This window comes from Apiospora hydei (assembly GCF_038363865.1).
Source record: "Apiospora hydei strain CBS 114990 chromosome Unknown utg000007l_segment0_segment0, whole genome shotgun sequence".
NCBI lineage: Eukaryota > Fungi > Ascomycota > Sordariomycetes > Amphisphaeriales > Apiosporaceae > Apiospora > Apiospora hydei.
The window spans coordinates 3,671,263-3,698,682 of record NW_027117366.1 but is presented as its reverse complement, the minus strand read 5'-3'; the positions used below and the strand labels follow the sequence as shown (position 1 = coordinate 3,698,682).

Here is a 27,420-nt window from a genome sequence, read left to right as displayed (position 1 = left end):
TTTATGAATGATGCGTTTTTGCTGTTTGAATGCTCTATAGTATTTGTTTTCATTCGAATTTTATACGTTGCAAACCCGCTATCTACAATGCAATGCGCTTTGTTGGATGAAGCCGCCAGTTGGGTGCTGTACATTCTCATCCGTAGAATCGATTTTCCCCCAGGTCTTCCGAATAGAGTTTCGCTACTGGACTGCTCATCGTGAGAAACAAAGCAAGGAAAGGGGTATCTCCATACGCCGCCGACCGAAGAGAAATCCAAGCCAAGCAACCAACAACATGCAAGACCGAGTTGGATTAAACCATCACCGTTTTAATCCAAGCCCTTGAACTTCAAGACACCATGTGCACCATGAGGTCCTAAGACAACGGGAGCCTTGCCCTTCCTTCGCTTCTTGCGCTTCTTCTTATCATCATCACTATCGTCGCTATCGTCTTCCTCATCGCTGCGGTCCGCCTGTCGCTTGCCCTTCTCGGAAGGCGCAGGAGCTGCATCTGAATCATCGTCCGAGTCGTTGTCCGAGTCGTCGTCCGAGTCTTCATCGTCATCCGAATCTGACTCCTCGTCTTCCTCAGCTTCTGCTTCAAGTGCGCTGGCCTCCAGCCAGACCTTGACCGTATTGCCACCGCCACTGATCATGCGGCCCTGGCAGTCGAAGTCCAAGCCGAGGACAGCCTCGACCTCGTCGTGGCTATACGAAGCCTCCACCTCGCGCTTGCCGAGGTCAACCAACCGGATATTGCCATCGCCCACGCCGACCACCACCTTCTTCTTGCCGTCTGTCACGAACTCGGGCACCTGCATGATGGAGTCGAGACTCTCGCCGTCGCGGTCGACGATGATGCGGTCCTGCTGATCGTCCCAGGCGCCCTTGTCCCAGAGCGTGAGGACGCCGGAGCCGGTGCCCACGGCGGCGATGCCGTTCTCGCGGTTCTTCTTGGGGCCCAAACCCGACACGAAGACGGAGCTGAGAAGCTCGTCCTCCTGGTCCTCGCTGCGAACCAGGACGCCGCGGCGCAAGTCCGTCACGGCGAGCGTGGTGCCGCCGGTGCTGACCCACTGCTTGCTGAAGCCGCTGGTGCTCTCGGCGCTGGGCGGCAGGGGCGCGATGCTCGAGACGAAGTCGGTGTGTGGGAAGTGGCTCTGCTGCGGCTTCGAGGCAGCGAAGGCGTGGTCGCGCAGGTCGAGCAGGTGCAGCACGCCCGAGTCGCAGGCCAGGAGCAGGGTCTGGGGCGAGGGACGCGGAGCAGGGTCGGGGCGTCGGGCACGTTGGGGTTCGTCGAGGGGATCGCAAACTTAGAGGCGACCTGGCCCGTCGTGGGGAGAAGTGCTTTAGGATCGAGTCTGTTCCGGCCGAGTAGAGAGCTGGAGAAGAGGCCAATGGCGGTTAGTTCGTTGCTTTTGCGTAATAGCCAGACAGGCGGTAGAGATGTAGAGAGCTCCTTTGCTTACCTGAGCCATCATTGCTGAAGCCGATAGTGCGGCAGCTGCCCTTGTGGCGGCGGGTGCGCCAGACGGTGTCTATGGTGCCCCTTCCGTCCGAGAGGATGCTGGCATCAGCCGAGTCGCTGTCCTCGGCGCTCTTCTCAGCGGCGGGGAGGCGAAAGCACTGAACATGACCACTGGACAGGCCGACGGCGAGCAGAGGTTCCGTCGGGTGCAGGGCCTGGCAGAAGAGTTCCCCACTCAGCGGGAGGGTGCAGAGATTCTCGAACATGGTGGATGAGGAAAATTGGACGTTTAAAAAACTGCCCGGATGAGCTTCGGTCCAGAAACTATCTCATAATAATATTCCAGGGTCCAATGGCACGGTAGACACGTTGGATGTAGTCCGTCGCGGTTCGAATCTTCGGTGGGATGATGGGCCAGGAGCTCTAAGGGAAAAAACTAGAAAAAAAAAGTTTGAAGTTGCAGGGTCTGAAAAAACAAGGCTAGCAACATCCGATTCTAAGCCCCTTCCATCGTCACACCCGATTGCATGAACCCAGACTCTGCTGCAACTGACATCGAGTACTGCAGCCGAAATGGACTTAATTGAAATGTCATTTTACAGCTTCAACATTCCTGATCCTCTTTTCATAAATAAATATACTTACTCAAGTCGAGCGCTGCCGAATTGCGCAGTCATAAATGTATTGCCAGCCGCGCTGGTGGATCCTTAACATGTAGCTTCGTGCCTGCAGAATCACGTCGCGCTGTAGCTGTAGCACAGTTTTCGAGCATCCGCGTACCTACCGAATGAGGGAAGAAGGAAGAAAGATGCATAGCATGTGATTTCTTTTGAGAATTCGCTGCGCTATGTATGCTTTCGAGTATACTCAATTTCCAATTGATGACTAGATGATGACTAGAAAATGACAAGTAATTGCTGGTGTAGCAATCTGTAATAAATGCAGCCAAAGCTGATTCCATGTTGAATGCTTTGCTCTGCTCCCACGTGGACCAAGCACTCGACCTCAGTGTTTTAGGCGCTTTCCGACCGCGGGGTAGTCTGGGGAAAGCTCTCCAAAGCTCCAAGCTCGAGTCCTGATGCGGGGCACTGAACGAACCCGAACCCAAGGTCCGGCATACCTATGACCAGAGCTTGAGATTGTGTCATTGACGATACCCTTTCTGGTGAGAGGACTACGTTTTGTATAGGAGTAGAAAACATTCCATGGGGGAGGTATCATGAGTAGTCGTGTGCAAGAGTAAATGGACACACTTTACATAAGCCAACGATCTGCTAACTCCAAACAACATCCCACATATCCACGGCATATCTGGTATCCCATCTGATACACTCACTCATCATAGCTTCTCCTTAGTAGGCGTCTTCATATGCCTCGCCGCAAACTCAATAGCCGCCGTATACCCATGAACCCCCATCCCGCAAACCATCGCGACCGCCTTATCCGTAAAGTACGAGTGCCGCCGCCACTCCTCGCGCGCATGGACATTAGAGACATGCAGCTCGACGTAGGGAATCCCGACTCCCAGCAGCGCGTCCCGGATCGCAACCGACGTGTGCGTGAAGGCGCCCGGGTTGATGACGATGGCGTCGACGCCTTCCTCCCTCGCGGCCTGGATCCGGTCCACGATGGCGCCCTCCTGGTTGGACTGGAAGGTCGCGAGCGAGATGGATAGGGAGGCGGCTTGTTGCGTGGCGGCGGCCTCGACGTCGGGGAGGGTCGTGCTGCCGTAGATGTGCGGCTCGCGGGTCCCCAGGAGGTTGAGGTTGGGGCCGTTGATGAGGAGGAGGTTGCGGGAAGGCATGGCGGGTACTGATATGGCTCTCTATTTCCTGAAAAGATGAGTACTATAAAACCCAGTTTTAAGGAATGCCGAGAAGGAGCTCAAAGCAGTGACTCTTGGAGATTTTGCGTGATGTCAGTTATCCGTTGTGCGATTCGAGGTGATCGGCGGTTGTTTTATTAGCACCCCCTTGTGCAACCTTCCTGACTCCAACTCTACACGATATCTGATTCCAGTCACAAACAGTTTTGCAGCTTCCTATGAAACATACCTACAAACTGGCATTAATCATACAGCATTGCAACTCCCGTCCTGTACTATACCCGCCTTACTGCATGAGATGATCAGGCATTTCAAGGTGTACAGACTTCACTCCCAGTATAGCCAGATTCAATAGTGGGCGGGTAGCATTAATGCGGGCTTGGCTGCTCCTGGATAAGTGTTTTGCCGGCTTGCTAGAGTATCGCCGCGGGTAAACATTCCAACTCATGCTACGGAGTACTTACTACGGGTACGTAGTACGCTCCGAGAGTGAACTGCGAAACCTCCTCTTCTTCCAGAGAGGGGATAGTTTCTTACTAGAACACCTGTTTGCCCATTGGCCATGTCGAAGTAGGTAGACAAGTGCGTGTAGCCAGTCATTACCTGGTGTGAGCAGAGGTGCCCATATTGAGTCAGCAACCTTCTAGTCCACTGTTTCTCTCTGCAGTGGATCTTATCCCCATACGAACCCCGACTGTCCGATGATCCAACTGCCAACTGTGAGATACGCTGCGTACACCACCGAAGAGACGCGGACCAAAACCGCTATTCCGTTCTTATCGGATCCATTGCCATTCGGTTGGAGGCGGTTCAATGGTGCGCCTGTAGACGAAGCCGCCGTATGATCATGGTAGAGACTTACTGCTCTCACATGCTGTCTATCTAAAATTACTGTAAACGAAAACACTACTAAATCCTTTTTGTGAATACTCAATTTCACTTTCTTCTTGTGTGATAATGACCGCAGTTCAACACATCAGCGACGATGAGCTAGCCGAGATCTACACCTTTGCGGTGCAGCTCGGGAAAGATGCCGGCGCCATCCTCATGAAGTTCGCGCAGGCGCGATGGAGCGACAACGGCACCGGGGAGCAGCTCTTCACGGAAAAGGACAGCGCCGTAGATATTGTGACGAAAGCAGATGAAGGTAAGCTTTTCAGTCCCTCCCCGAACGGAAACCGATTTGAAGGAATATGACTAATGGATTTTGCCAAAGATGTTGAGACATTCATTAAGAACGCCATAGAGAAGAAATACCCAACCCATAAGTAGGTACTTATTCCAAGGCATACTCCCATACGTGCTAATATCCTCTCCCCAGATTCCTCGGCGAAGAGACCTACTCCAAAGGCGCCTCGCGCGCCTACCTAATCGGCCCCTCGCCGACCTGGTGCGTCGACCCGCTGGACGGCACCGTCAACTACACGCACCTGTTCCCCATGTTCTGCGTGTCCATCGGCTTCGTCCTCAACGGCGAGGCCGTGATCGGCGTCATCTACGCCCCCTTCACGGGCCAGCTCTTCTCCGCGTGCCGCGGCCACGGCGCCTGGCTCAACGAGACGCAGCGCCTGCCCTTGGTAAGAAACCAGCCGCTGCCGCCCAACGCGCCGCAAGGGTGCGTGCTTTCGGTGGAGTGGGGCAAGGACCGCAAGGATGCGCAGGATGGGAATTTGCATCGCAAGGTCGATAGTTTTCTGACGATGGCGGCGGAGCCGGAGGCCGCGGAGGGAAGGGGGAATGGTGCATGGGGTGCGGAGTCTGGGCAGCGCGACGCTCGATCTGGCTTATGTCGCTATGGGCGCGTTTGATATCTGGTGGGAGGGCGGGTGTTGGGAATGGGACGTGGCGGCCGGCATCGCCATTGTGCAGGAGGCGGGCGGGCTGGTGACGACGGCGAATCCGCCCGAGGATACGCAGAACGCGCCCATTGAAGACGTGCGGCTGGGGAGCAGGTTATACTTGGCCATCCGGCCGGCGGGGCCGTCGCCGGCTACGGGCGAGTCGGCGCGCCAGTCGCAGGAGCGGGTGGTGCGCGAGGTTTGGCGGCGTGTGAGGCATCTTGATTACAGTCGGCCGGGTGCGTGATGAATGAAAGAGTAGGTAGTTATATAAATCATGTAGAGATAAACTAACAAACATGAAAGTTTTCAATTGTTAAGCTACAGACCAAACATATGCTTGCTGACTGGTGATGATAAAATCCAAGTATGAAATTACCCAGGGCGCTCTCCCCTTATTATGATGATGACTCCGTTACTCCTGTAAATGCTTCTCCCATGAATACCCCTCCGACCAAGTCGAAACCGCCGCTCTTGAGAAGCGATGAATGAAAACGGACGAAAGCCCGCTCCTTTCAGAGCTTTGATATTTGCGACAACCTCCCGGCGATGACCTCGCTAACCTTCTGGATCGGCAGATCCTTAACCTCGATCCCCGTCCAGAACTTGTCCTGCTCCAGCCCCTGCCAGATCAGCGCCTCCGTGCCCAAGATGACCTGCCATCCCTCGCCCTCGGCCAACCCGCCGAGCTCCGTGTAGGGGTCGGGTTGTAGCACATCTCCAGCATGCAGCCCTTGCGCTCTTTACCCAAGAACGTGCGAATCACCGCGCGCGCCGTATGCTCCTCCGGCGTCCGCGGCGAAAAGTCCGGCACACACGCCACGATCGCCCCCGGCGCCTCCAACCTCTCCGCCTCCTCGGGGGTGGCCACATGCACCAGCCTCTCGCCGCCGTACCCATGCGCCGTGCACTCCTCCATGACGGCCGCGACCTCGGCGGGGTCCCGGTTCACCAAGTAGATGCGCGTCGCGCGCATCCACTTGTGCAGCGCGTAGACCGCGGACCGCGCCGCGCCGCCGCCGCCAATGACGAGGGCCGGCCGGTCGTGGAAGCGGGCGTCCGGGTCCGCCACGTTCTGGTAGAAGGACTCGCGGATGCCGACGACGTCGGTGTTGGTGCCGCAGTAGCGGCGGGCGCCGGTGGCGGGGTCCTGCTTCAGGAAGATGGTGTTGCAGGCGCCGACTTCGCGGCACTCCTCCGTCAGCTCGTCGAGGTGCTTCATGATGGAGACCTTGTTGGGCATGGTCACCGAGGCGCCTGGGTGTGGGATGTCAGATCAGTTTGAGCTACTTCTCCTCTCTTCTCTTGGTGGGCAGCAGCACGACACATACCGTAGAAGTTGGGGTCTTTGATCAGCTGCAGGAACTGCGGGATGTCGGCCGACTCGAAGAGCTTCTGTTCCCATCGCAGGCCTAGCTCGCTGTATATCGTCTTGTGGAAGAGCGGCGACATGGAGGCCTGGATCTTGAGACCGAAGAGATAGCCATGACGATCTAGCTGGGTCTGTGGTTTCGGAGCGGCATTGCTCATGTCCACGCCGGCGGCACTCATTGTGTATGTATACTTTGGCTAAAATGCTGTGTCGGCAGGCTGTTCGTGGGATGTGTGCAATCGTCTCTATCTCTTGTTAGAATGGAGGAAATGGACAGAGTGACAGGATACCCTTTGTTTTCGGTTCCTAGTTCCTGATCTACTGCTCTTAGGGTCTTTGGCCTAGTCTACTGGCTTACAGATCATGTTTATACAAAGCGGAATCGTTTCCATTGAACACCTCAAGTCTTACCCGGTAGAACAATTGGGTTTGCGTAACTAACCTAGTAACAGTAGCGGCCCACCTCTATCCGTGATGAACATTTTGCCATCCGCCGCCGGAATTTTGATCATGATGGCTCCACATGATCACCGCTGGTTTCATTCCTTTTTCCTTGGTTCACAGCAGCATCTCGGTGTAGCTTGTTTTGCCCAAGAAAAGGAATAACCAGTTCGTCTCATCCGTCACATGAGCGGATAGAGAGAAGTGTGTTTCGCAAACAACCTCTCTTTCCGTAACGGGCGGAGTTTTCCTTTTCCCAATTCGTGAGCGACGAACGGTGTGTGCTGTTTGTTACGCCGCGTCTTCGCCTCTTGGCGCTGTAACCCTGTTTTAAGCTTCCTGTGTGCCAACAAGAACCGGATGAGGGGCACGCAAGGAGTGCTTGGCGATGAAAATAACCGAGCTAACGAACACACACAATTCCCGGCCGGTTAAGTGTTCTTCCAGGCTGTCTGACAGACGCAGACCAGGGTTCTTCTTGGTGCCCCGGCTAGCACTTGGCACCAAAGCCCATCCAATTGGACGAAAGAAGGCCGTTGAGGAAGCCAGCGTTTCTCCCAACGAGGCGGGGGCTACTCCGACAGCGACAGCGATACCTAGACACCGTACCGTCTGTGGGGAACCTCCTAGGAAATGCCGTTGCCGTAGTGGCTTGGCCCCGCGAAAAATGGGAAATTTGCCTCTCCATCTCTCTCCAAGCAACCCCCGGACCTGATCCCCAGCTGACAAACATGCATTCCCACTCCGAATGAGAGGAACTCGAAGTGGGTATCGTGATCCTCTTAGTCAAAAGGGAACGTTTTCAGGTAGACGGACACCATTGGCGCTAGACAGGAAATGGCGAAAGATTCGCCAGGGTTTGGGAAAAGGAGCCCTGACTCGGAGGGACGGTCAGCCTGCCAGCCCAGCCAACCAACCAACAACCCATCATGCAGAATAATCATTTTTCCATCGGAGAGGAAGGGAAGGGGGAACGCCATGTCCCAACCAGATCTCACCCTAGCATCTAGCTGATAGCCGTGAGAGGTCTCACACAGCACTTGGCGGCTTCCTTGCACTCGGGAATTGTGGGAAAGGCTTGCATTTACCCCAGATCTCGCCTTGTTCATCGTAGCTTTTCGACCAGGGGTCTGTCTGTCCGCGCTGTCGACAAATTCTGGGGCCCCAGACTTTTCATATTCCATTAATACTCCGACCTCGCGGCGACCCGAATCTCTCGTCAGTGACTCAGTATATCTATTTCTGTGTAGCTGCAGAGAAAGCCTTTCCAGTCTCAGTGTCTATCTGTATGACCTTACGGGAGGTAGTGGGATTTTGTTACGTCTCTTACCTGTCTTGCAAGTGGGCAACGAAAGGGGCGAAAAGTCTTTCAGTATGGTGGGACTCCTCAAGCTCAAGGAGGACAGGCCGACGCCAAAGGCCGTATACAACTGGCGCGTCTATACCTGCGCGGCCATCGCCTCGTTCGCGTCATGCACCATCGGCTATGACTCTGGTTCGTATTCCAGTCTCTCTTTCCATCCGGTTTCCCGTTGCTCTAGTGTAGCATCGTTGTTAACCATGTACTGCAATACCAACAGCCTTCATCGGCGGAACCCTGGCGCTGCCGTCCTTCGTAGACGAGTTCAACTTCGCAAGCATGGATAAAGACACCAAGGCCCTCCTCCAAGCCAACATCGTCAGCCTCTACCAAGCCGGCGCCTTCTTCGGCAGCCTCTTCGCCTACGTCACCTGCCACTTCCTCGGCCGCCGCAAGTCCCTCTTCGTCTTCTCTGCCGTCTTCGTCCTGGGCGCCGGCCTGATGCTCGGCGCCAGCGCGGCCCGGGGGCTGGGCCTGATCCTCGGCGGCCGCGTCCTCGCCGGCTTCGGCGTCGGCGGCATGTCCAACATCGTGCCCATCTACTGCTCCGAGCTGGCGCCGCCCGCGGTCCGCGGCCGCATCGTCGGCATCTACGAGCTGGGCTGGCAGCTCGGGGGGCTGGTCGGGTTCTGGATCAACTACGGCGTCAACACGACGATGCAGCCGAGCCACCGCCAGTGGCTGATCCCCTTCGCGGTGCAGCTCATCCCCGGCGGCCTGCTGGCCGTCGGCGCCCTCTGGCTGCGCGAGTCCCCGCGCTGGCTCTTCTCCAAGGGCCGACACGACCAGGCCATGGACAACCTCTGCTGGATCCGCAACCTGCCGCGCGACGACGTGTACATTGTCGAGGAGGTCAACTACATCGACGAGGACCTCGAGCGCTACAAGCGCGAGGTCGGCGTCGGCTTCTGGAAGCCGTTCGCGGCGCTCAAGCAGCGCAAGGTCCAGTGGCGCTTCTTCCTCGGCGGCATGCTCTTCTTCTGGCAGAACGGCAGCGGCATCAACGCCATCAACTACTACAGCCCGACCGTCTTCAACAGCATCGGGATTACGGGGACCAACGCGGCCCTGTTGACGACGGGCATCTTTGGTGTCGTCAAGACAATCACTACGATTGTGTGGTTATTGTGTTTGAGTAAGTCTCATTCCCCTCATGTCTGACTGAGTGATTTTCGTCGAGAATCTGCGGTTATTATATAAGCGTTCGGGGAGCTAATTCTGCCCTTCTTTAGTCGATTATTTGGGCCGTCGAAAGCTTCTCCTGGGCGGCGCCGTCGGTGGCAGTTTGTGCATGTGGTTTATCGGTGCCTACATCAAGATTGCCGATACCGCGAACAGGCCTGTGGGAAGCGCGCTTGATGGTGGCGGCATTGCGGCCATCTTTTTCTTCTATCTCTGGACCGTCTTCTACAGTAAGCTTTCACCCGACGTGGAATGTCTCTCAGCCTGTCACTTATTAACCCTGCTTTAGCCCCGAGTTGGAATGGAACCCCCTGGGTCTTGAACTCCGAAATGTTCGACCAGAACACTCGAGCGCTCGGTCAGGCATCTGCCGCCGCCAACAACTGGGTAAGTTCATCGATCCTATTCGAAAACTGCAAAACTCCACGTACGACCAAGCCGCTAACCTCGGACCAGTTCTGGAACTTCATCGTCTCGCGCTTCACGCCGCAGATGTTCCTCAAGATGGGCTACGGCGTCTACTTCTTCTTCGCCTCGCTCATGATCCTCTCGGTCGTCTTCACGTACTTCCTCGTGCCCGAGACCAAAGCCATCCCGCTCGAGCACATGGACCGCCTGTTCGCGATCCGGCCCGTCCGCAAGGCCAACGACGACATCATGGAGGAGCTGCGGCTGGCGGACGAGGAGTTCCGGCACGCCGTCGAGGGCGTCGATTTGAGCGAGCGGAAGGAGAAGGTGGAGATGAAGGAGACGGTTTGAGGTTGATGATGATAACATTAAAAGTATAATATAGTCTTTTGCTAATGAAAATGTTGAGAAAGGACACAGGATAATTTCCAATGGTTGAATTATGATTCTATCAAATCTTATTATGTAATAGGAGACACAGTGTTAAGCCCTGGAATATGTATTTCCACGTAACACCAAGCTGAGGTTGTCGTCTATCTTGTTTAGGACGGCAGTAAGACATCATCTGTCTGGAACTATTGATTATTACTCTTAGTATTTCGCAAGGACATCGTGTCAAAGATTACATGCGACTGTGCCTTGCGCACCGAGCTCATCACATCACGATATCCATCAATAAGTGATTGGTTAGATCCAGGATCAATCTCATATTAAGCGAGAGTAGAACGAATACTAAAAAAAAAAACACGCTGGCTATACACGACAAAAAAAGAAAAACACACGAAACCGCACAGGGCTGGATCAACAACTTTCTAGTATCCGTGATCCCCTTCAAAGCGAAGCCACCATCCTCTCCATTTCAACCCCACCCCCCCACCATCATCTTCCCCTTCTTCTCCATCGTCCCAACCATCTCTCCCACCCTGTCATCATACACCTCATCCTCCACCCGCAACTCCATATCCCCCACCAGCTTCCTCCAAGACACCGCCCCCCGCCGCGCCAACTCCCGCGGCACCCCCGCATCGCGGTCCGCCATGCGCCGATGGAACAGCTCGAGACTGACCCAGCCCTCGAACCTGAGGTCCTGAAAAATGGCGCGCGCGATATCGCGCACCGGCAGATACGCGCCCCGCTCGCGCTCCCCGTAGAAGAGTCGACAGTTCCGCGACCAGCTCATGCGGGCGGGCTGCTGGGCGTCGTAGAACGCGTGCCCCGGCTTCAGCGGGGAGGCAAGACGCTCCGCGTCGACGACTTGAACGTAGAACACCTTCGCGACATCGACGGTAGCGCGCATGCGCGCGAGAGACTCCTGCACCGCAGCCTGAGCATCAGCGTGCGAGTCGCCGCAGCACCCGGAGGCCAGCGCCGGGTCCGCGTAGACGCGCCCCGCGATGTTGAAGGTATCGAGACACAGCCCGAAATTGTCGCGGTCGACGGCCCGGACGATCTCCCAGCTGGCCTCCCAGGTGTCGACGTGCGTGCCGAAGCAGAGGGCCTCGTACACGAACCGAATCCCCTCGGCCGCGCCCATGTCCGCGGCGCGGCGCAGGTCCGCGATGATGCGTAGGCGATCGCCGGTGCACTGCGACGCCGGCAGGAAGCTGGACGGGATCTGGACCATGTCCGTCCCCAACGCCTTCGCGAGGCGGAACCAGGAGCGGAGCTGGTCGAGGCGGCGGGCGTGCCCGGCGCGGTCGACGAGGCCCTCGTAGCCCGCGAAGGGCTGGAGGCAGAGGATGGTCAGGTCGCGAGCGCGGCACATTTGGCGGATCAGCGACGCGGCCTCTAGCTCGTTCTCCTCCGCGGTGTTGGTGTTGTTGGGGTCGTGGTGGCCGAGCTGCTGGGCCATGTCGGCGAGGTCTTCGTGGAAGAGCTCGATGCCCTTGTAGCCGTAGGCCTGGGCCATGTCCAGTTTGTGGCTGAGGGAGTGGCCGGCATGGCTGCGGCCCAGGGACATGGACGTGATTGCTAATCGGCACGACATATTGTCTCGTGCGATATGAAATTGCTCTTCGAAAGCTGTGCTGTCGCCTTGAAGTATAGTGGTATAAGGCCGTTGACTTGGAAGACAAGATGGACTAGCTAATATCCGATCCAAGTCCCTGGGGTATTGGGATATGATATAACAAGAACCCTCAAACTGAAAACAAAAATGAGATATATATATACTCGACGACTACAGACTGACGACGAAAGATGACACCAGTAGCGCAGTCAACAGTCGAATATCCGCGAAGATATAATGGATGAGTATCCCGTTCACCCAGGAAATGGGCTGATATGTGCGTTGAAATCTGTCGACTCCCTTGGTGCACAACGGGTGTAGATATTACACAGGCACACACAAGTACGGAGCAGGAAACGCTAAAGCTTACGACAAGTGACACAAGCCGAGCAATGTCTAAAAGCGACGAACAGGTTCAGTCAGGGAGAGAAAAAGTGACGGAGACCAGACAAGGAGTCGCATTTTGGAGTAACGGGCACACGCATGCCGGTAGCTTCCCCGGCTGCTCCTTGCGCATTGTTCTCACTCATTGCCCTTGTCGGGACCCTGCGGCGGGACGCCACGCAAGAAGCAGGCGACTTGTCACCCTTGCCCTCCGCCTGGTAGGGTTGGGAGTGGTATCACCAAGCACGATCGGAACATTACCGCTGTCCTGTCCCGCGCAAATGTGGCATGCCGAACGAAACAACTTGTCCCGGGGGCCGAAGATAAGCGACGGGAAGAGTGTACTTCCTGTGAGGGTAGACGTCATGGTTTTGGAGACAGACCGCCGGGTAAACACATACACGGCCCCACCTACCGCCGCCGACTCATGGCTGAATGTTCATACACTGCCAGGATGATCTGATGTACTAATAATGCATGGGGCTCGCCGTATCCAGTATTGTTCAGTAATGCAATGTTACCCCCCGTTTTCTCAGTATGCATGTCTGGATGGGCGTGCTGTGAGACCCATCCCTTGCTCTCCTGCAGACAAGTAGCCTGTATATTGGGTATGTGAAATAATCCGGATTTGGGGTTTCTTTGACTTTTGTAATCCAGATGCCAATAGTTGGAGGTTTGCTGTGAGCCCCCTCACCGTTTGCTTGATTGCGTAGATATTGGTGCTTACTTGCATCTATGAAACTCGACTACATCGGGCTCTCTGGCTAGCAACGTTGCGCCGCGTTGCTGGCCTTCCCAGATTACATGGTGTGATAAACGTGTCCTCTGCAGCAACCCGAGAAAGACGCAGCCTGGGAGCTACAAACCGGGTCCTTGGTGTCGCGATCTCGATAAAACGGTGCCCATAAGGCTCGGTTAGATTAGGTTATCCACATATGCCTTCATAGTGTCGTTACATTCATGCTGATACCCGTGAAAATCTCAGTTCACGGCTCTTGTTCCGTAATGTCCTCCAACCGTGGCTGCAGCTGCGGCTGGTTTGCCACCCCCTGTTCTTCCTCCGGGTACGACCGGAACACCTCCGCCCGCATCAACCTGCGCGGGGCCCGCCTGCCTGTAAAAAGCTCAAACTGTGCGAACCCTTGCTCGGGTAGGATGTCGAGACCGTCCATCGCTACCCAGCCGCGGTACGCCTCGGCGCGGATCTGCGTCAGAAGTGGCGTGTTCAGGTACTTGTAGGCGTACTCCAGCACCACACCGCCGGTCGGGCTCTGCAGCCAAGATTCGGGAAGCGTGAAGTTGGGAGGCGGGCAGCCGCCGACGCTGTGAGTGGGGATGCAAGAGACGATCATGGTGGGCGGCCGGAACTCCTTGGGCCAGGAGTCGTCCCGCGAGTGAAGAACATGGAACTTGGTCTCGAAGTCGGAGCTGGCGCCAAGGAGGGGAATGTCGTGTCTAGCGAGAAGTCTCGAGAAGTGAGAGACCAACTTTTCCGCATTTTCAATGGTCCTGTTGTATATAGCTATGTTGCGAACCCCAAGCTGGAGCATAGCGTAGACAGCTGCTCGGGCCATGCCGCCGGCTCCAATAACCAGGCCCGACGAGGTGGGCCGTACGGCATTCGCAGGCGACAGCCCTCGCCTGATGCACGCCCGGACGCCGATCCAGTCCGTGTTCTCACCAAACAGCGCCAACACCGGACCGGCCCGGTTCCTGTATTGGAAGAACAGGGCATTGTCAGGAATGGTGCCGTCTGGGCTGAGCTGTCGCACCGGAATGAGAGTATTGACAGCCCCGATGGCTTTGGCATGGCTGCTCAAGGAATGCGTTAGGCTAATCACCTCCACCTTGAACGGCAAACCAATGGAAGCCCCGGCAAATTGGGGATCGTGAATGAGGTCCCGTATGTTACTCATGGAGTCTGTAGAATAAGGGGTATAGGAATGGGGGATCCCACAGGCTTTGAGTGCAATTGTATGCATGGCCGGAGACAAACTGTATCTGACGTTGGCCCCAAAGACGTAAAGTTTCATAGCATCGATTATGAAGGAAGAGTGGAGGGCGGATGTTGCTTGCAGCGCTGTAAGTGCGGGTGGGATGTATAAGGAATCCTCGTCCTGGTGTTGATTCAGGAGTGGTTCAGGAATAACCGATGTGAGAATGCGGTTGAAACATTGGGAGTTTCTGCCTTTGGGTCCTGTATTGAAAGCGACGACGGGCAGTTCGGACGGTCCCAGATCCTTGAGTGCCGATCGAAGTGAATTGATTTCGAAGTTATCTTCCACTTGCGTTGCAGGTCGGAGAAGACGGACAAGATCGCAGTTCAAACTTCGGGCTTTTCGGTAATACGACGTCCAAACCGGGTCAGTCCATGATGGTGGGTTGGATTTGATATTGACACTGCCCATTACTTTCGTGGTTCTCCTCGAGGCCATTATGTGATGAAACCAACGGTCATCAAGCCTGAGATCAACAGAAATGTACTCTGGAGAAAGCTTTAGAGCGTGTTGCAGATGTTCTGTATACACGATTCTCTGAGCTTCGCTAACGGAGTCTTCTGACGGCCAGACCACGTTGATAATGATGGGTATTACGGCATTCCGTCGGATATGCCCAACCACTTTACTGATTTGGCTGGCGCGCTCCGGCGTCAGTCGAGAATCCTGGCCACATAGCACGAAAGCATCGTCTATGACAATCTCGATGGCATCGGCTCCAGTCTCGATATCCTCGATGTCTATTCGGTCCAATATCAATTTCGATAGTGGGACTGACATGGCGTATGTAAACTGGCGTTTCTCAGTTGGTATAGAGGCCAAAGGAAAGGCCGACTCCACGTAGGGTATAGACCCCTCGGGCATGCAAAAAGATAGGAATTTGAGAAAGTGCCTTTCTGCCCGTTTCAGGGTCAGATACGGCGTGGGTGACTTTTGCCCGGAGTCTTGGGTGACGGCGGTGGACTCGACCACGGTCAGGTCTCCCTTCTTTGGTGGCACTTCTGAGACGTTGAAGAACTCCAGGTTGCAGCAGGCGCGGAACGCAGTAGCTGCATAGACGAGAAGTTCGTGAAACTTGCTCTGGTCGGTTACCTTCAGATAAGATGCGATCGACTGGGACTCCCTCATCACATGGATGACGGGATGAGAGACGGCGAAGTCCTCGAACAGACTTTGCACGCAGCGTTCCATCCAGGAGGACACTATGATACAGTCTCTTCCATGGGTTGCCAACATGCTCTGCAGTAGGCTATATTGTCGGCTTTGGCACTCTGCGGCACCGCATGTCTTTTTGAAGACGTGGGTCGAAAGGCCTGTCGCTTCCTGGAAGGCCTTCTCCGTGTCTATTATTCGTCTCTTCATGGCCGTCGAGGCAATGATTGCTAAAGTGGACTTCCCCGATCCTCGCATTCCCACCAATACCACCGAGGCGTTGGGCTCAAATCGCAAAGTTGTGTTCTCGTAGGGAGATCGCGTTGGCGGGGAGTGGCTGGAGGCTCTGGAACCATGTGCTGATGGATGCTGCGAGCCGGGAGTCGCGTCCTTGGTGTCCAACCTGCTGGAGTAGAACCTAGGAGGCGCATCCAAGGCCGAGTGCGGCCTGCTGGCCGGGGATTTATGTGGCTGCTCGGCTGCATCATGTTCTGCGTACAGGCCATAGTATCTTGGGCTCGCATCGTGCGCAGCCATAGCGGCGAACGGACGTTTCACTCCCACAGTGGAAGCGGTTGGTTGTAGTGGAAACATCGTCATTTACAGGTCGTTACTCCCAAAGACTTAGGAGCGTCGTCGTATCAAACCGCGAAGACATTGATGGCGGAGTAGGCGAGAGTTCACTTGTCGAACAGACCAGCGACTTTTACAGTAACTGGAGGAGGTTTGACGGTCGGGGTGCCTCGGGCGAGTCTAGCCATCTGCCTGCTGGGTGCACACTAAATAGAGACAGGGAGCAAACAATCAATCGATCGCATCGTACGAGATGATCTGTGGAGGGCAAGGACTGTTTCAAGAAAGCATGTAAGTAAGTACCTGCTGAGCCGGCATTGATGGAAGCAAGGCGATTAGGTGGTATGCTCTTCGTCAGCGTATGCAAAGAGGGCCTGAAGAGAAACAGCCCGCCATTGGACATTTCTTCCCCGCCTGGAGCCAATGGCTCAGGGTGCTTAGGCTCCAATCTGGGGCTGGGGTCGCACTGGAGAAAAGCGCGTTAGGGCAGCCCACTCTCGTCCTAGCGCTGTCACCCCCTCACGCCGACCTGTGGCTAAACATTCAACCGCCAGCAGTTCTCAGTGCCGTCGAAGCTAACCCTGTCTCTACCCCAGGTTTCTTCTCCACCGAAAGACAGCCATGTCGCAATCTGAATCTGAATGCCCAAGACTTGCGTGTCGGAGAGTTGCGCTGTTTCTTGCCTTGCCCCCATGACGAGCGTCGAGCTGCTGCAAATCAGAACGACGACAGGAATTGCAATTTGCTTTTGTCCCCCAACGAGCGACAGGATCCAAGCGAGCGACGTAGGCACACTCCGACAGGACGATGCCGGCTGACCGCTGCGTCTGATACGCGAATTGACGCCATGATTGGAGAAGACGCGATCGCCATCCTGACGACGTGCAGTTTGGATGTGCGGACAGAGCGGTCACGACATCAAAGCTGGCCGTAAGCCATCATGCCTCCAGCAGCAATCAATGCGACGACGATGGGGAAGAAGCGCCAATCAAGCGAAGCCGACCAAGACAAGCCCATGCCCAATTCCAAATCCTCGCCCGCCCCGAAGCGCCAGAGAGTCTCGAGAGCCTGTGACCAATGCCGAAGTGCCCGTGAGAAATGCGACGGCATCCAGCCGCTATGCTTCCCCTGCGCGTCGCAGAATCGCTCGTGTACTTGGGAGGAGCCCAAGAAGAAACGCGGAGTGCAGACCGGTTACATCCGCACACTCGAATTGGCGCTTGGCTGGATATTTGACAAGATACCCGGCACCGAGGAAGCTCTGCACGCCATGCTCACTCATGAAGGAGGCCAGGGTCGCTCGTTACTGGTAGGGAAGGACTCCGGGTCTGGAAGCCGACTTCACAGGAAATGGCGGAAGAGCAATGTTCACAAGGAGATCGAGCGCGTCCTTGCCGGTGGTGATGCATCTGATGTCAAGGGCGAGAAGCCTTCGTCTGCAAACGGAGACTCTGACAGCGGTGACGACGCAGACATGCCGTATCAACCCGCTGTAGACCAGCTGCATCCGGTCGTAGGGGCAAATGCCGTGTCGGTTGCGAGGCCGTCTCTGACACCTGACCGAGCGAAGACAGCGGTTACCCAGCTGCCACCCAACTGCTGGCGCCTGATGGACATATATGTCTCCTATACGCACTGCTGGTTCCCCGTACTAGACAAAGTGTCTATGCAAAAGACTTCTTATCTCTACAAGGACGAGGGTCTCGAGCTGTCGCCTGATGAGCCCGACTCTGCAGCCCATGCGGAACTATGGGCAGCCCTAGCATTGGCCTCTTATCAGGAGCAGGCCAGTCAACGGAAAAGTGAGGATAGCAAACCACTTGCACAGTCCGTAGACCCCATGGCCTTTTACCGCGTTGCACGGTCCTTGATACCTAGCGAGGATGGCCATTTCGAGGTACGGCACGTAACTGCACTGCTAGTTCTTAGCTTGGTCAATATCGGACTCCAGAAACTCGACCCAGCTTGGATACTGATTGGACTGGCCAGCCGTCTGACAAGCCAACTACAAAACCAACCAGGCATCAGGTCCGAATGCGCCTGGCGCCTACATCGTGCTTATATGGGCTGCTTTATACTTGACACTGTCTTGTCAATACGCTTGGGTCGGACTCCGCATTTGCGAACAGAGGAAAGTTCGGGGAGTATCACGGGATCCCTTTCCTTGGAAGAGAACGACCGGGAAGAATGGGACGGTTGGATACCGTGCTTCGGCTTCGGGCCGCAACCAACACCCCATATCACTTCCCGCAACCCATCCCATTCTTTGAGCACTTTCAGTTCCCTTTATGAAATTCATAGGGTAATCTCATCAAATCTGTACTCTCCTCTTGGTTCGAATCCTCGCCCAAATGAGCCCTTCTCCTTACAGGTCCAGCGAGCCATTGCACTTCAGCAGAACCCTCGAAGCAGCTTCGCTAACTATATAACTAATGGCGGAAAGCCATCTGTGCTATTGCCATCACTGTCTGTTCTTCGGCTTGCTTATCTCGGTTTGGAATCACAACAATACCCCTCTACTCCGCCTTCACCTATACCTGTTCTCCAATGCCTCGATGACCACTTCAGGAACTTTGGCGCCTGCAGTGTAACGCCCCTGTTTTCGACATACATGAGCCTTGTGTCTCAAAATCATGGCCTGGGTCAGTGGAACCCCGTGGATAGATCCCGTTGGACGGATTCCATTGCGGCGGTTGAATCCGTTTGGGGCTCATCAGTCACATTGCCACTACTCCAAACTTCCCAGCCGCGACTACAGGTCGAGTCCTTCACGGCACCGAGCCATCGAATTCCGCCTGGTACTTCAGACTTGGGCAATACCCAGTTGCCGACTCCGGCATCCTACTATGCCGAGAAGCTTCCGAACCTGTCGCAGGCGATGCTCGGTGAAATGTATGCCCACCCGGGATCCTCAAACACGGTGACGAATATAACAGCGGCGCCATCGCAACGCCAACAGCCCCTCAGCCTAAACAACCAGCTCCACTCCCCGACCAACAGCAGTGTCTTCGGAAACGCAGTGACTATGGACTCTATGGCCGTGGCCGGGATGCCATCCACTCCGCAATTCCCCATGCACGGGCGACCGAGCTTCAGCAGCGGCACGTTTGATTACGATGCCATTCTCGACGACATCGCGTCCCTGGATCGGACTGATAGGATGGAATCGGATCCGCAGTTCATGACCAACCTGGGCTTCGCGCCAGGAAGCAGCCTCGCTGACGTGTTTACTCAAGATTTCATGGGTTATACATGAAGACATCTGCTGAACACTCGCAACACGTTACATCGCATCCCCCCGGGACTGTGGGATCAACAGTTTTGACCGCCGGTGATCTTTGGGTACTGATTTTGGTTCCCCCGCACGTGGCTTAATCTAGCAAGATGGCGATGGAACAATATCTCGACGACGAGACGCGACGCCGCTCGACATCCATCAAGATAGAGCTCTGCCATCGATTGGATTCGACATAGGCTAGGAGAGACGGTTGCTTTTCGTCTCCGGTATAGTCAGATACAGAACGGGCGACAGGCCACACCAGTCTAGCTCGAATTGTTGGGAGAGGTCCCGATCCGATGGGAGACGAGCATGGTGGCAACCGAATCATGAAGGGAATAACACGTCCATTGAACGAGTCGGGTCAACGTACCTCGGGCTGTACATCTTGATTAGCTATACGGAGTTACTGGCTACTCTTGGATACTAAGCTCACATACAACATGGATGTCAAGTAATGTACATTACACCAAGCCACACCACAAATTTACAGCATCGAATATATGAGGATTGTCGATTATGTGCGCCAAAACAGCCACATGACCAGAGTCTATTGCATTAATTACGAATGGTATTATCACAGACGGTATAGACGAAATAATAATGTATGTGACGGAAGAGAAACCATCCACCCATTCAAGATGTTGGGACCAGAAGATTTGCTCCGGTTGGACAAATTTCGCACTGAACGGGAATTCTATGATCCCATTTCTGAAAGTAGATAATCGACTTGTGATGGAGCTGCGGATTCCTTCCTGTCCCCCTGTTCTAGTGCTACTACTGCTTGGTGGAAATACCAAACTGCGCGTTGTCGGCGATCGGGGCCGGGCGCAGCGCCGACTCGTTGAGGTCGTTTTCTTGGACGAAGGGGCGCGTGCCCGTGCTCTCGGCCACCTGCGTCGTCGAGAGGACGTACTCCTCCTTGTCGATGTGGCGGAAGTTCCAGTACTGTTTTTTGATGTTTAGCGCGCGCATTTGAAACTAGAGAACCAGAGGGAAAGGGAGAAGCGCGGTGTTTGGGGTATGGGTTGAAGGGAAGACGGGGGACGAAAGGGGAGTGACTTACAAACCAAATCGTGGTGAAGAAGCCGAGGATGGCGATGGCGCCAAAGTCCCAGACCAGGTGCGGGTCGGTGATGGCCGCGGTGGCGGCCAGGTTGACGATCTGGGCGATGGCGGTGCTGGCGAGGTTGATGGCGGAGACGAGGCCTCGCATGTTGACGGGGGCGCGGGAGTAGGCGATGCCGTAAGCTATCATTTACACATTAGCACAAGAACACCAGAGTCATCATTGCGATAAAGATCAGGAAAAAGGGAGCCGCTTACCGGGAACGTTGATGAAGAGCTCCGAGAGACCACCCAAGGCGTAGGGCAGCGCCTCCCACCAGAGCGAGATGTCGGCGACGAGACCCTCCTCGACGCAGCGCGGGTCCGTCGAGCCATACCAGCCGCACGGGCTCAGCGAGTAGGCCTTGTAGCACAGGACGCAGTAGCCGACGCCGCCGATGGTGGCGATGGCGAAGCCGGTCGTGATGCGGGCGACGGGGCCGTAGTGGATGTTGCGCCGGCGGAGGAGGGGGTAAAAGACGTACTAGAGACAAGTTATCAGTTTCAGCCAAAGTCCTCGTATATGGATAGGAGTAACTAGGAGGGAAAACGTACGTTCAGGATAGGTCCGACGAGGATGATACTGAGCGAGTTGAAGTTGCCCACAACATCATTGGGGACGCCGTTTCCTTTAAGCATGGTGCTGAGGTAGTTGGCCGAACTGCCGAGACCCTGGTCGTTCCAGATCTGGACGGGGAAAATGCAGAACATGCCCGTCGCCTGCATCGTGCGCTTCACATCCGTCACGAACTCCTCGGGGTAGTGCGTCTCGACCGGCAGCCCGTGCGCGCGCTGGTACGTCTGCGTCGCGGGCTCCCACCAGCCCTTGCGGCCGATGCGCCAGAGGCCGCCGCGGCGCATGCAGTGGCCCAGGACGCGGAAGACGTTGGGGAAGTCGGAGCCACCGGGCTTGTGCAGGATGAGGCGGGGCTTGAGCCACATGAGCAGCAGGGGCAGGGGCAGGTACAGGATGAGCGGGATCAGGAAGGCGAGCCACCAGCCGACGAGGCGCGCGCAGTAGGTCGTCGCCGTCGACATGAAGCCGCCGATGTTGATGAGCAGGTAGAACCACAGCATCACGCGCTCGGTGCTGTGCTCCGGGTCCTCGATGACGCGCTCGCCCGTCTTGAGCGTCTTGACGATGGGGACGTGGCTGGACATCTGGTCGAGGAGGAGAGGGGTCACGTTGGGTTTGAACATGGCTGTTCGGCCCGTTCATCAGCAAGCTGGCTTACGTTAGGGGAATAGGACGACTTACCGGCTCCGATGGAGAGGATGTAGACACCGATGAAGAAGGGGATCTTGGCCGTGCCGTTGTCGATCAAGGCCTTGGCGCCACCGGCGATAATCAACACGTGGGCGACACCGCATACCATGACGCCCCAGAAGATCATGTTGTAGCGGCCATATCTCGTGTCGGCTAGGTAACCAACAAACAAGGGGAGGAGGTACGCCAGCAGCGTAAACGATTGCGTCGTGGCGTTCTGTTGTGATCACAACTTAAGGGGTTAGTTGCTTCAGGATTCGCACGCGCACCCCTGGAAACGGGATAGACAAGAATGAGAACTCAGCGGGTAATACGTACAGCGATCTGTTCACCCAAGCCCAGAGCACCTTGGGTGGCCTGGCTTCCGTATGGAACCGAACCCAAACCGTTACCCCCCTTTGGCAGAGGTCTGTTGATGTAATTGGTCCAAATTTGGACACAGCCTAAATACGGATGTCGTGTTAGCAAAATCCCATGTATATATATTGGCAATCACGATAGATAAGAACATAATGCTCCCACAGTTGCAGCCAATGGGCCTTGCCAGCATGGTAGGATAAGGGGAGGGGGAAGGGGGGTCTGCGCCAGCTCTCTCGTATCTTCTGATGTATTAACTCACCATAATATGAAGCCCGCTCGCAGAACTCGACGGCGCAGAGCAGGTACGCGATCCCGGGCACTTTTCCAGGGACGCGCCGCAGCGTCGCCAGCTCCTCCTCGGTCGGCTTGCCCTCGTAGTCCTGGTTCAGGACGGCGATGTCGTAGATGGGCGCGTGCTCGTCCCCCGGCGGCGTGTGCCCGCCGCCGCCCACCTTCTCGTGCAGGGACGGCGTCTTCTCCATGTTGTTCGCGTGCGTTGGCGAGTCTGGATCGGCGGTAGCTATATTTGCTACACCGGCACCAATTGTTAGTATCTGAAGGCATCTTGGATCGATCGCATATTTATACCCATACGTATATGGATACGTATTCGAGAAAAGGGGGCAGAGCAGCCAGAGTCTCACACTTCCCAATTGGCCCCCCACGAAGGGAGGGAGGTCTCAATCGGGAGGCGGAACCGAGGTGTTTTTGTTTCTGGTGTGTAACTTACACATTTTTGCTTCTTATGAAACCCAACGGCGATCACGCTACACACCAATTGTCGGTGTGCGGGAGGCAAACGAGAGGTTCTGTCTGATCAAAAGAGACAAGACACACAAGAAACGAGAGGAAGGCAGCAGAGACAGGATTTCTCCTGGTGCGATGTGACGGGAATAGGCAGATTATTTGTAGGCGCGCTCTCCTCTCGGGTCGGTTCGCGGCTGCAACCATGGACTTTAATGATATGAACCCCAAACCACCCCCTCCTCCCCTCCTCTTCCTGTATGTAGTGTATGCCCCCGTGCATGCGCGCGCGCGGATCTTATTTCCCAGTGCTATCAACCTGCAAGTACCTGCGAGTGGAAGGCTGGCTGCAGTAGGGTAGAAAAGTGATGTATCCCTTGTTTCTTCCTTGCCTGCCCACACCCCCTCCCTCTCACCATCCGGAGCGTCTAGCCATCTAGACCGAGGGAGAAAGCTTGCGCACCTTCCCCTTTGGGCAATCGCATACGCTGATTATCATGAAGTCGTGTCAGCCAGGCTTTCGCCTTACGGGAAGCTGCTCGCCCGCTGCGCCCAATGGGACGAAGCCGTTAGCAATCTGTCGCTTGGCCCAGGCTGCCTTTCTGCCATCTGGCCATGTCGTTACGGCGTCTGGAACCCTGGGATTCCCCCGGTGCTTCACACTCTTCTTGGCCTAGCCTTATCACGGTCAAGCTTCCTTGGGCCGCGCTGGGCGTACATGCTGGTTATATGCGAGGACCTTCTAGCGCAATTCCGGAAGGCCGCTGCTATTGGACCAGCCGCGAACGGAAACGGGCCTCCAGTCCGCGCATGCTGCTGTGGTCGCATACGAGCAATGGGCCGTCAGTTCGCAGGCGAACCAATCCGGCTGACAATTGCTCCGGGGAACGATGCTCAATCAATCAATCAGTAACGATTGGACGCATGGGTGCATGCGCCGTTGCCCAATCCAGAGCCATAACAAGACAGGTTTCGACTTGCCACTCGGCGAAATACAATGAACCGTCTTGCTGACAGGGCCGAACGAAGGGCCACTCTGTCTCAAAAGAAAAGGGAGCCAGTCGGTTTCCCAGATCGTCATTTTCGCAGCCTCGAGATAAGAGTCGGGTGTTCCACTGAGCTGAGGCAATGCCCTTACACGCGTGTATCAATGCCCTGCCGTGTAAATTCGCCTTTGTGTTATTGGTGACGATGAGCAATTTCGAGTTGGAGAGTCAAAGGTGGGTCCAGTAGGTTAAATGCAATTGAGTGCTACGTGCAGCAATCTGGTTACATCGTGGGCTGATTTTCCGTCCTTATCTGTAAGACCGTAGCAAACCGTGCCGCCGTGGATGGTGGGTGGTGGGGCGGAAGTGCCCCCCTGCAATGTGTCTCCCAGCTTCTGGAATTGGGTGTGTACATGGGCCTTCAACTTGGCAGCAGCTGAATGTGCTTGTTTTATGGGATAGAAGAAGTTGGTTGCATGATTCCATGGTTGCATGCTGCGAGCGAGCGTTAGCTGCGTGTCACCAAACGGACGAGTATGCATGGAATTACCATTGTTTGTCTCTACCCTCGGGTCTATCTCGTGCTGTATGTCTATGACGCTCCAATTATCTATATATAGCTTTCCCATACCGTCTACTCTCGGTCAGGCAAATGGTAATATGGGTTGTTGGGATCAGCCCGTTCCTGTTCCACGGTGGGCAGAGTCTTGATGACTCTGGCAGGCGAGCCGACGGCGACAGAGTAGGGAGGAATGCTCTTGGTGACCACAGACCCCGCACCTGGTTTCGAGCACTTTCGGTTAGCCATTTACGTTTGCTGACAGTCTGTTCGTCCCAATCTGCTGGGCCGCCGTAGATAACCAGGAAGGGAAGGAGGCAGGAGGCAGGGGACAGGATAGGAAGAAGGGTGGGAGCTATTGATTCAATCCCAAATCATTGGGGAACTTACCAATCGAAGAACCCTTGCCAATGGTGACCCCGGGCAGGATGATGGAGCCGCCCCCGATCCAGGCGTCGTCCTCGATGGTCACGGGCAGGCCAAACTCGACGAACTTGATCCGGGACAGCACGCTCGTGTCGTGCCCCGCCGTGTAGATGCTGACGTTCGGGCCGAACTGGCAACGGTCGCCAATGGTCACGAGGCTGACGTCGAGGATGGTGAGACTAGGTGCCACAAAGAAGCGTCAGCCATAACGAGCGGCAACGGTTATCTGTGTTACCCTGCCTGGTCTAACATCCTTACGCCAACCAACCAACCAAATCCAACTGGCACCTAGCAGGCAAGTAACATTAACCGAATGGCAGCATTGCCAAAGGAACTTACTTGAAGTTGGCAAAGCAGTTCTTGCCAATGATCACATTGCAGCCATAATCCGGGAGAAAAGGTGGCTCGACAAACGAACCGGAACCGAATCGGCCCACCATATCCTTCAGGATGTCGGCCTGGGCCTCGTGGAAGGCCTCCATGGGCTGTGCGGCCGGGTCAAGATGATTGAGCTTGTGCGCCAGGCATCTCGCGCGATGACGCCCTTCCATCAACTTGGGATGCAGCGGGTCATACCTGATAAACGCCGTGTCAGTGTCAATTCGTCATTTCGAGTTGAAGAGATTGAAAGAGAAAGATTGGTGTTGCATACATCATGCCCGAGATCATCTTCTCGTACTCACCGCACCACGGCGTGTGTTGCAGGGTCTTGGCCGCCTCGATCACCTCGGGGTTCAGCTCTGTTTTGGCCGCCATTGTGTAGAACGCCGATTGTGTCTTGGGGTGTCTCTGTGTATGTCTTTGTGTTTGGCCAATATCCAGATATATCGGGTTTTGTGTATTGTCGGATAGAGTTGAAGTTCAGCACCGTCCCAACGCCCCGCGTTCGTGTTGCGGGCCGTTGTTCGTGGGGGGTTTTAATCACGTATTTTGGATCTCCAGACAGTGGAGAAGAAGGAGAAGCAGCCCATCTTGGCGCAATACATCATCGCCCAAGCGGACAAATTGTCGCCAAATCCAGTTTGTCTTGGCTATAAGCGGTGTGGGCACTGGTTCCCTACCAAAAATAGAATATTTCAGCGTGGAGAATGTTCTTGGGCCAGAAACAGGTAATCGCGGCTTCAACAGCGGCGACGAGCATCAACAGCATGGCATGTTCGGGGCGAATGGATCGACGTTGCGCTGAAGATGCTCCTCCAATACTTTTGGCGGGTACATATAGTTCATAGCTCGGCCATCAAGAGCCCGGCGCCTCAAAAGACCAACCGCTGAACACCTCGAGGCCGTCTGCTACCGGTCTGACATAAATCCCACCAAAGGCAAGCCAGCAGTCAGCCTGACGAGGCAGTTTGGGAATTTTCCGATGCATTTCCTACCGATGCAAGAAGCTGGATTGAGTGCATATAGTAGCAGTTGATTTTGGAAGCATGCCAAATCACTGCGTTCTGCACCGCGGTTCGGCATTCTCCGGATTTGCCTTTATGCTGCTGGATCTGTCTGCGCTCTGGATTTCCGTCTTTCCGTCCCTCGCGCGCTTTTACACCCAAGCAAAGGCAGCAAAACGCAGCCGCGCACTGCACTGAGCACGCACTGGACCGGAAATCCTGAGATTTGCCAAATGGGTTAACCACTGCTCTAATATCGCGCAGGCTGTCGGCGCATTGCGGCTTGGGCTCTTCGAAGCGGAGGTTTCTCCCTGTAAAGCGGCAGAGCCCGTCCCCTTTATTTACTACCAAAAGAGTTGCTGCTGCAGAATGCCAATCGCTGCAGCCTCAGCGTCGGAACCTCTACCGATCGCACCCCACGCAGCACATCTGCGCGTGCCACGCCCAGCTGATGTCTCTCTGGTTCATGCCAACCCTATTGTCTCCCAAGCTGTCGATTGTCGCAGGTACGGATAAGGAAAGACCCGAACCGGTACTTGACTAAGAAGCCGACGCCATTTAATATGAGCAGACGGGACACCGCTAGATACAGTCCAGCGGACAAGTGCCCGTTGAACCCAAAATAGGCACTTATCAGTGGCGCGTGGAGTCAAGTTACCATCCACGGCTGCAAAGTGTGAGTCGTGTACTCCGTAGTATCACAGACACACCGCGACCTACGAGGCAATCTCTCTCTTGGCGGAGACGAACGGCTACATATCAGCTTTACACAGATCTTTGACAAACCGGTCCAGGGTCTCGGTCCCAGTGGAGTTGCAGCGAGGACCCTTCTTCGCGATGGCTGGATGGCAAAAAAAAGACATCAACGGTGGGTTTTCAGCAGCGGCTCCCGGCGCTCTAAGTCGTCGGCTAACCCCGCTATCAGGGCGACTCCTGGGCGACATGGGGGACCCAGACGGGCTTGACATACCTCCCCATCAGCTCCCTTATCTCCAAAACGTCATTGGTGATGGCGAGCGTCCAGCGAACGCCCAAGAGGGCAAAAAGTGGCGCCCTCGCTGATAAAGAAAAGAAAAATTACAACATAATCTCGATAGCCATTGCTTTCGATGGAGATAGATTGGCACCCTGAGATGCACATTGAGAGGTACATAATATATAAGACGACCCCGGGTCTCGTGTCTCGTGTCTCGTGTCCCGATGATCCACTGCTCCCGGTGCTTTGGGTTCGTCAAGCTGGAAGTCTCACAGCACCAAGCCAATTTGCGTTGATTGATTCGGCGCCAAGGATTCTGATCCCCAGCGGAGAGGCATCCCTA

The 27,420-nt window shown here is 55.4% G+C and overlaps 11 protein-coding genes across 11 annotated transcripts; 4 read left to right on the top strand and 7 right to left on the bottom strand.

Annotated features, from left to right (window-relative positions):
- Positions 1-311: 311 nt before the first annotated feature.
- Positions 312-1,716, bottom strand: PG997_010290 (WD repeat-containing protein JIP5; the record flags this gene model as incomplete). The annotated part of the gene is made up of 2 exons (XM_066814605.1): positions 312-1,294; positions 1,452-1,716. The coding sequence occupies 2 exons, from the start codon at positions 1,714-1,716 to the stop codon at positions 312-314; spliced, it is 1,248 nt and encodes a 415-aa protein (XP_066666567.1).
- A 1,073-nt stretch (positions 1,717-2,789) lies between these two features.
- Positions 2,790-3,254, bottom strand: PG997_010289 (catabolic 3-dehydroquinase; the record flags this gene model as incomplete). Its single annotated transcript, XM_066814604.1, has 1 exon — positions 2,790-3,254. The coding sequence occupies one exon, from the start codon at positions 3,252-3,254 to the stop codon at positions 2,790-2,792; it is 465 nt and encodes a 154-aa protein (XP_066666566.1).
- Positions 3,255-4,232: 978 nt separating this feature from the next.
- Positions 4,233-5,360, top strand: PG997_010288 (QA-X protein; the record flags this gene model as incomplete). Its single annotated transcript, XM_066814603.1, has 4 exons — positions 4,233-4,422; positions 4,492-4,543; positions 4,597-4,890; positions 4,988-5,360. The coding sequence occupies 4 exons, from the start codon at positions 4,233-4,235 to the stop codon at positions 5,358-5,360; spliced, it is 909 nt and encodes a 302-aa protein (XP_066666565.1).
- Positions 5,361-5,744: 384 nt separating this feature from the next.
- On the bottom strand, positions 5,745-6,664 carry PG997_010287 (uncharacterized protein; the record flags this gene model as incomplete). The annotated part of the gene is made up of 2 exons (XM_066814602.1): positions 5,745-6,370; positions 6,445-6,664. 2 exons carry the CDS (start codon positions 6,662-6,664, stop codon positions 5,745-5,747), a joined length of 846 nt encoding a protein of 281 aa, XP_066666564.1.
- Positions 6,665-8,300: 1,636 nt separating this feature from the next.
- On the top strand, positions 8,301-10,227 carry PG997_010286 (Quinate permease; the record flags this gene model as incomplete). Its single annotated transcript, XM_066814601.1, has 5 exons — positions 8,301-8,421; positions 8,507-9,421; positions 9,519-9,698; positions 9,758-9,855; positions 9,925-10,227. The coding sequence occupies 5 exons, from the start codon at positions 8,301-8,303 to the stop codon at positions 10,225-10,227; spliced, it is 1,617 nt and encodes a 538-aa protein (XP_066666563.1).
- A 508-nt stretch (positions 10,228-10,735) lies between these two features.
- On the bottom strand, positions 10,736-11,863 carry PG997_010285 (uncharacterized protein; the record flags this gene model as incomplete). The annotated part of the gene is made up of 1 exon (XM_066814600.1): positions 10,736-11,863. One exon carries the CDS (start codon positions 11,861-11,863, stop codon positions 10,736-10,738), a length of 1,128 nt encoding a protein of 375 aa, XP_066666562.1.
- A 1,391-nt stretch (positions 11,864-13,254) lies between these two features.
- On the bottom strand, positions 13,255-15,954 carry PG997_010284 (uncharacterized protein; the record flags this gene model as incomplete). The annotated part of the gene is made up of 1 exon (XM_066814599.1): positions 13,255-15,954. The coding sequence occupies one exon, from the start codon at positions 15,952-15,954 to the stop codon at positions 13,255-13,257; it is 2,700 nt and encodes an 899-aa protein (XP_066666561.1).
- A 976-nt stretch (positions 15,955-16,930) lies between these two features.
- PG997_010283 (Quinic acid utilization activator) lies at positions 16,931-19,246 on the top strand (the record flags this gene model as incomplete). The annotated part of the gene is made up of 1 exon (XM_066814598.1): positions 16,931-19,246. The coding sequence occupies one exon, from the start codon at positions 16,931-16,933 to the stop codon at positions 19,244-19,246; it is 2,316 nt and encodes a 771-aa protein (XP_066666560.1).
- A 798-nt stretch (positions 19,247-20,044) lies between these two features.
- On the bottom strand, positions 20,045-22,483 carry PG997_010282 (uncharacterized protein; the record flags this gene model as incomplete). The annotated part of the gene is made up of 7 exons (XM_066814597.1): positions 20,045-20,215; positions 20,334-20,518; positions 20,594-20,858; positions 20,930-21,576; positions 21,633-21,858; positions 21,960-22,084; positions 22,261-22,483. The coding sequence occupies 7 exons, from the start codon at positions 22,481-22,483 to the stop codon at positions 20,045-20,047; spliced, it is 1,842 nt and encodes a 613-aa protein (XP_066666559.1).
- A 1,882-nt stretch (positions 22,484-24,365) lies between these two features.
- PG997_010281 (galactoside O-acetyltransferase family protein) lies at positions 24,366-25,472 on the bottom strand (the record flags this gene model as incomplete). The annotated part of the gene is made up of 4 exons (XM_066814596.1): positions 24,366-24,511; positions 24,681-24,895; positions 25,056-25,292; positions 25,369-25,472. 4 exons carry the CDS (start codon positions 25,470-25,472, stop codon positions 24,366-24,368), a joined length of 702 nt encoding a protein of 233 aa, XP_066666558.1.
- A 998-nt stretch (positions 25,473-26,470) lies between these two features.
- Positions 26,471-27,163, top strand: PG997_010280 (uncharacterized protein; the record flags this gene model as incomplete). The annotated part of the gene is made up of 2 exons (XM_066814595.1): positions 26,471-26,607; positions 26,896-27,163. 2 exons carry the CDS (start codon positions 26,471-26,473, stop codon positions 27,161-27,163), a joined length of 405 nt encoding a protein of 134 aa, XP_066666557.1.
- Positions 27,164-27,420: the final 257 nt, after the last annotated feature.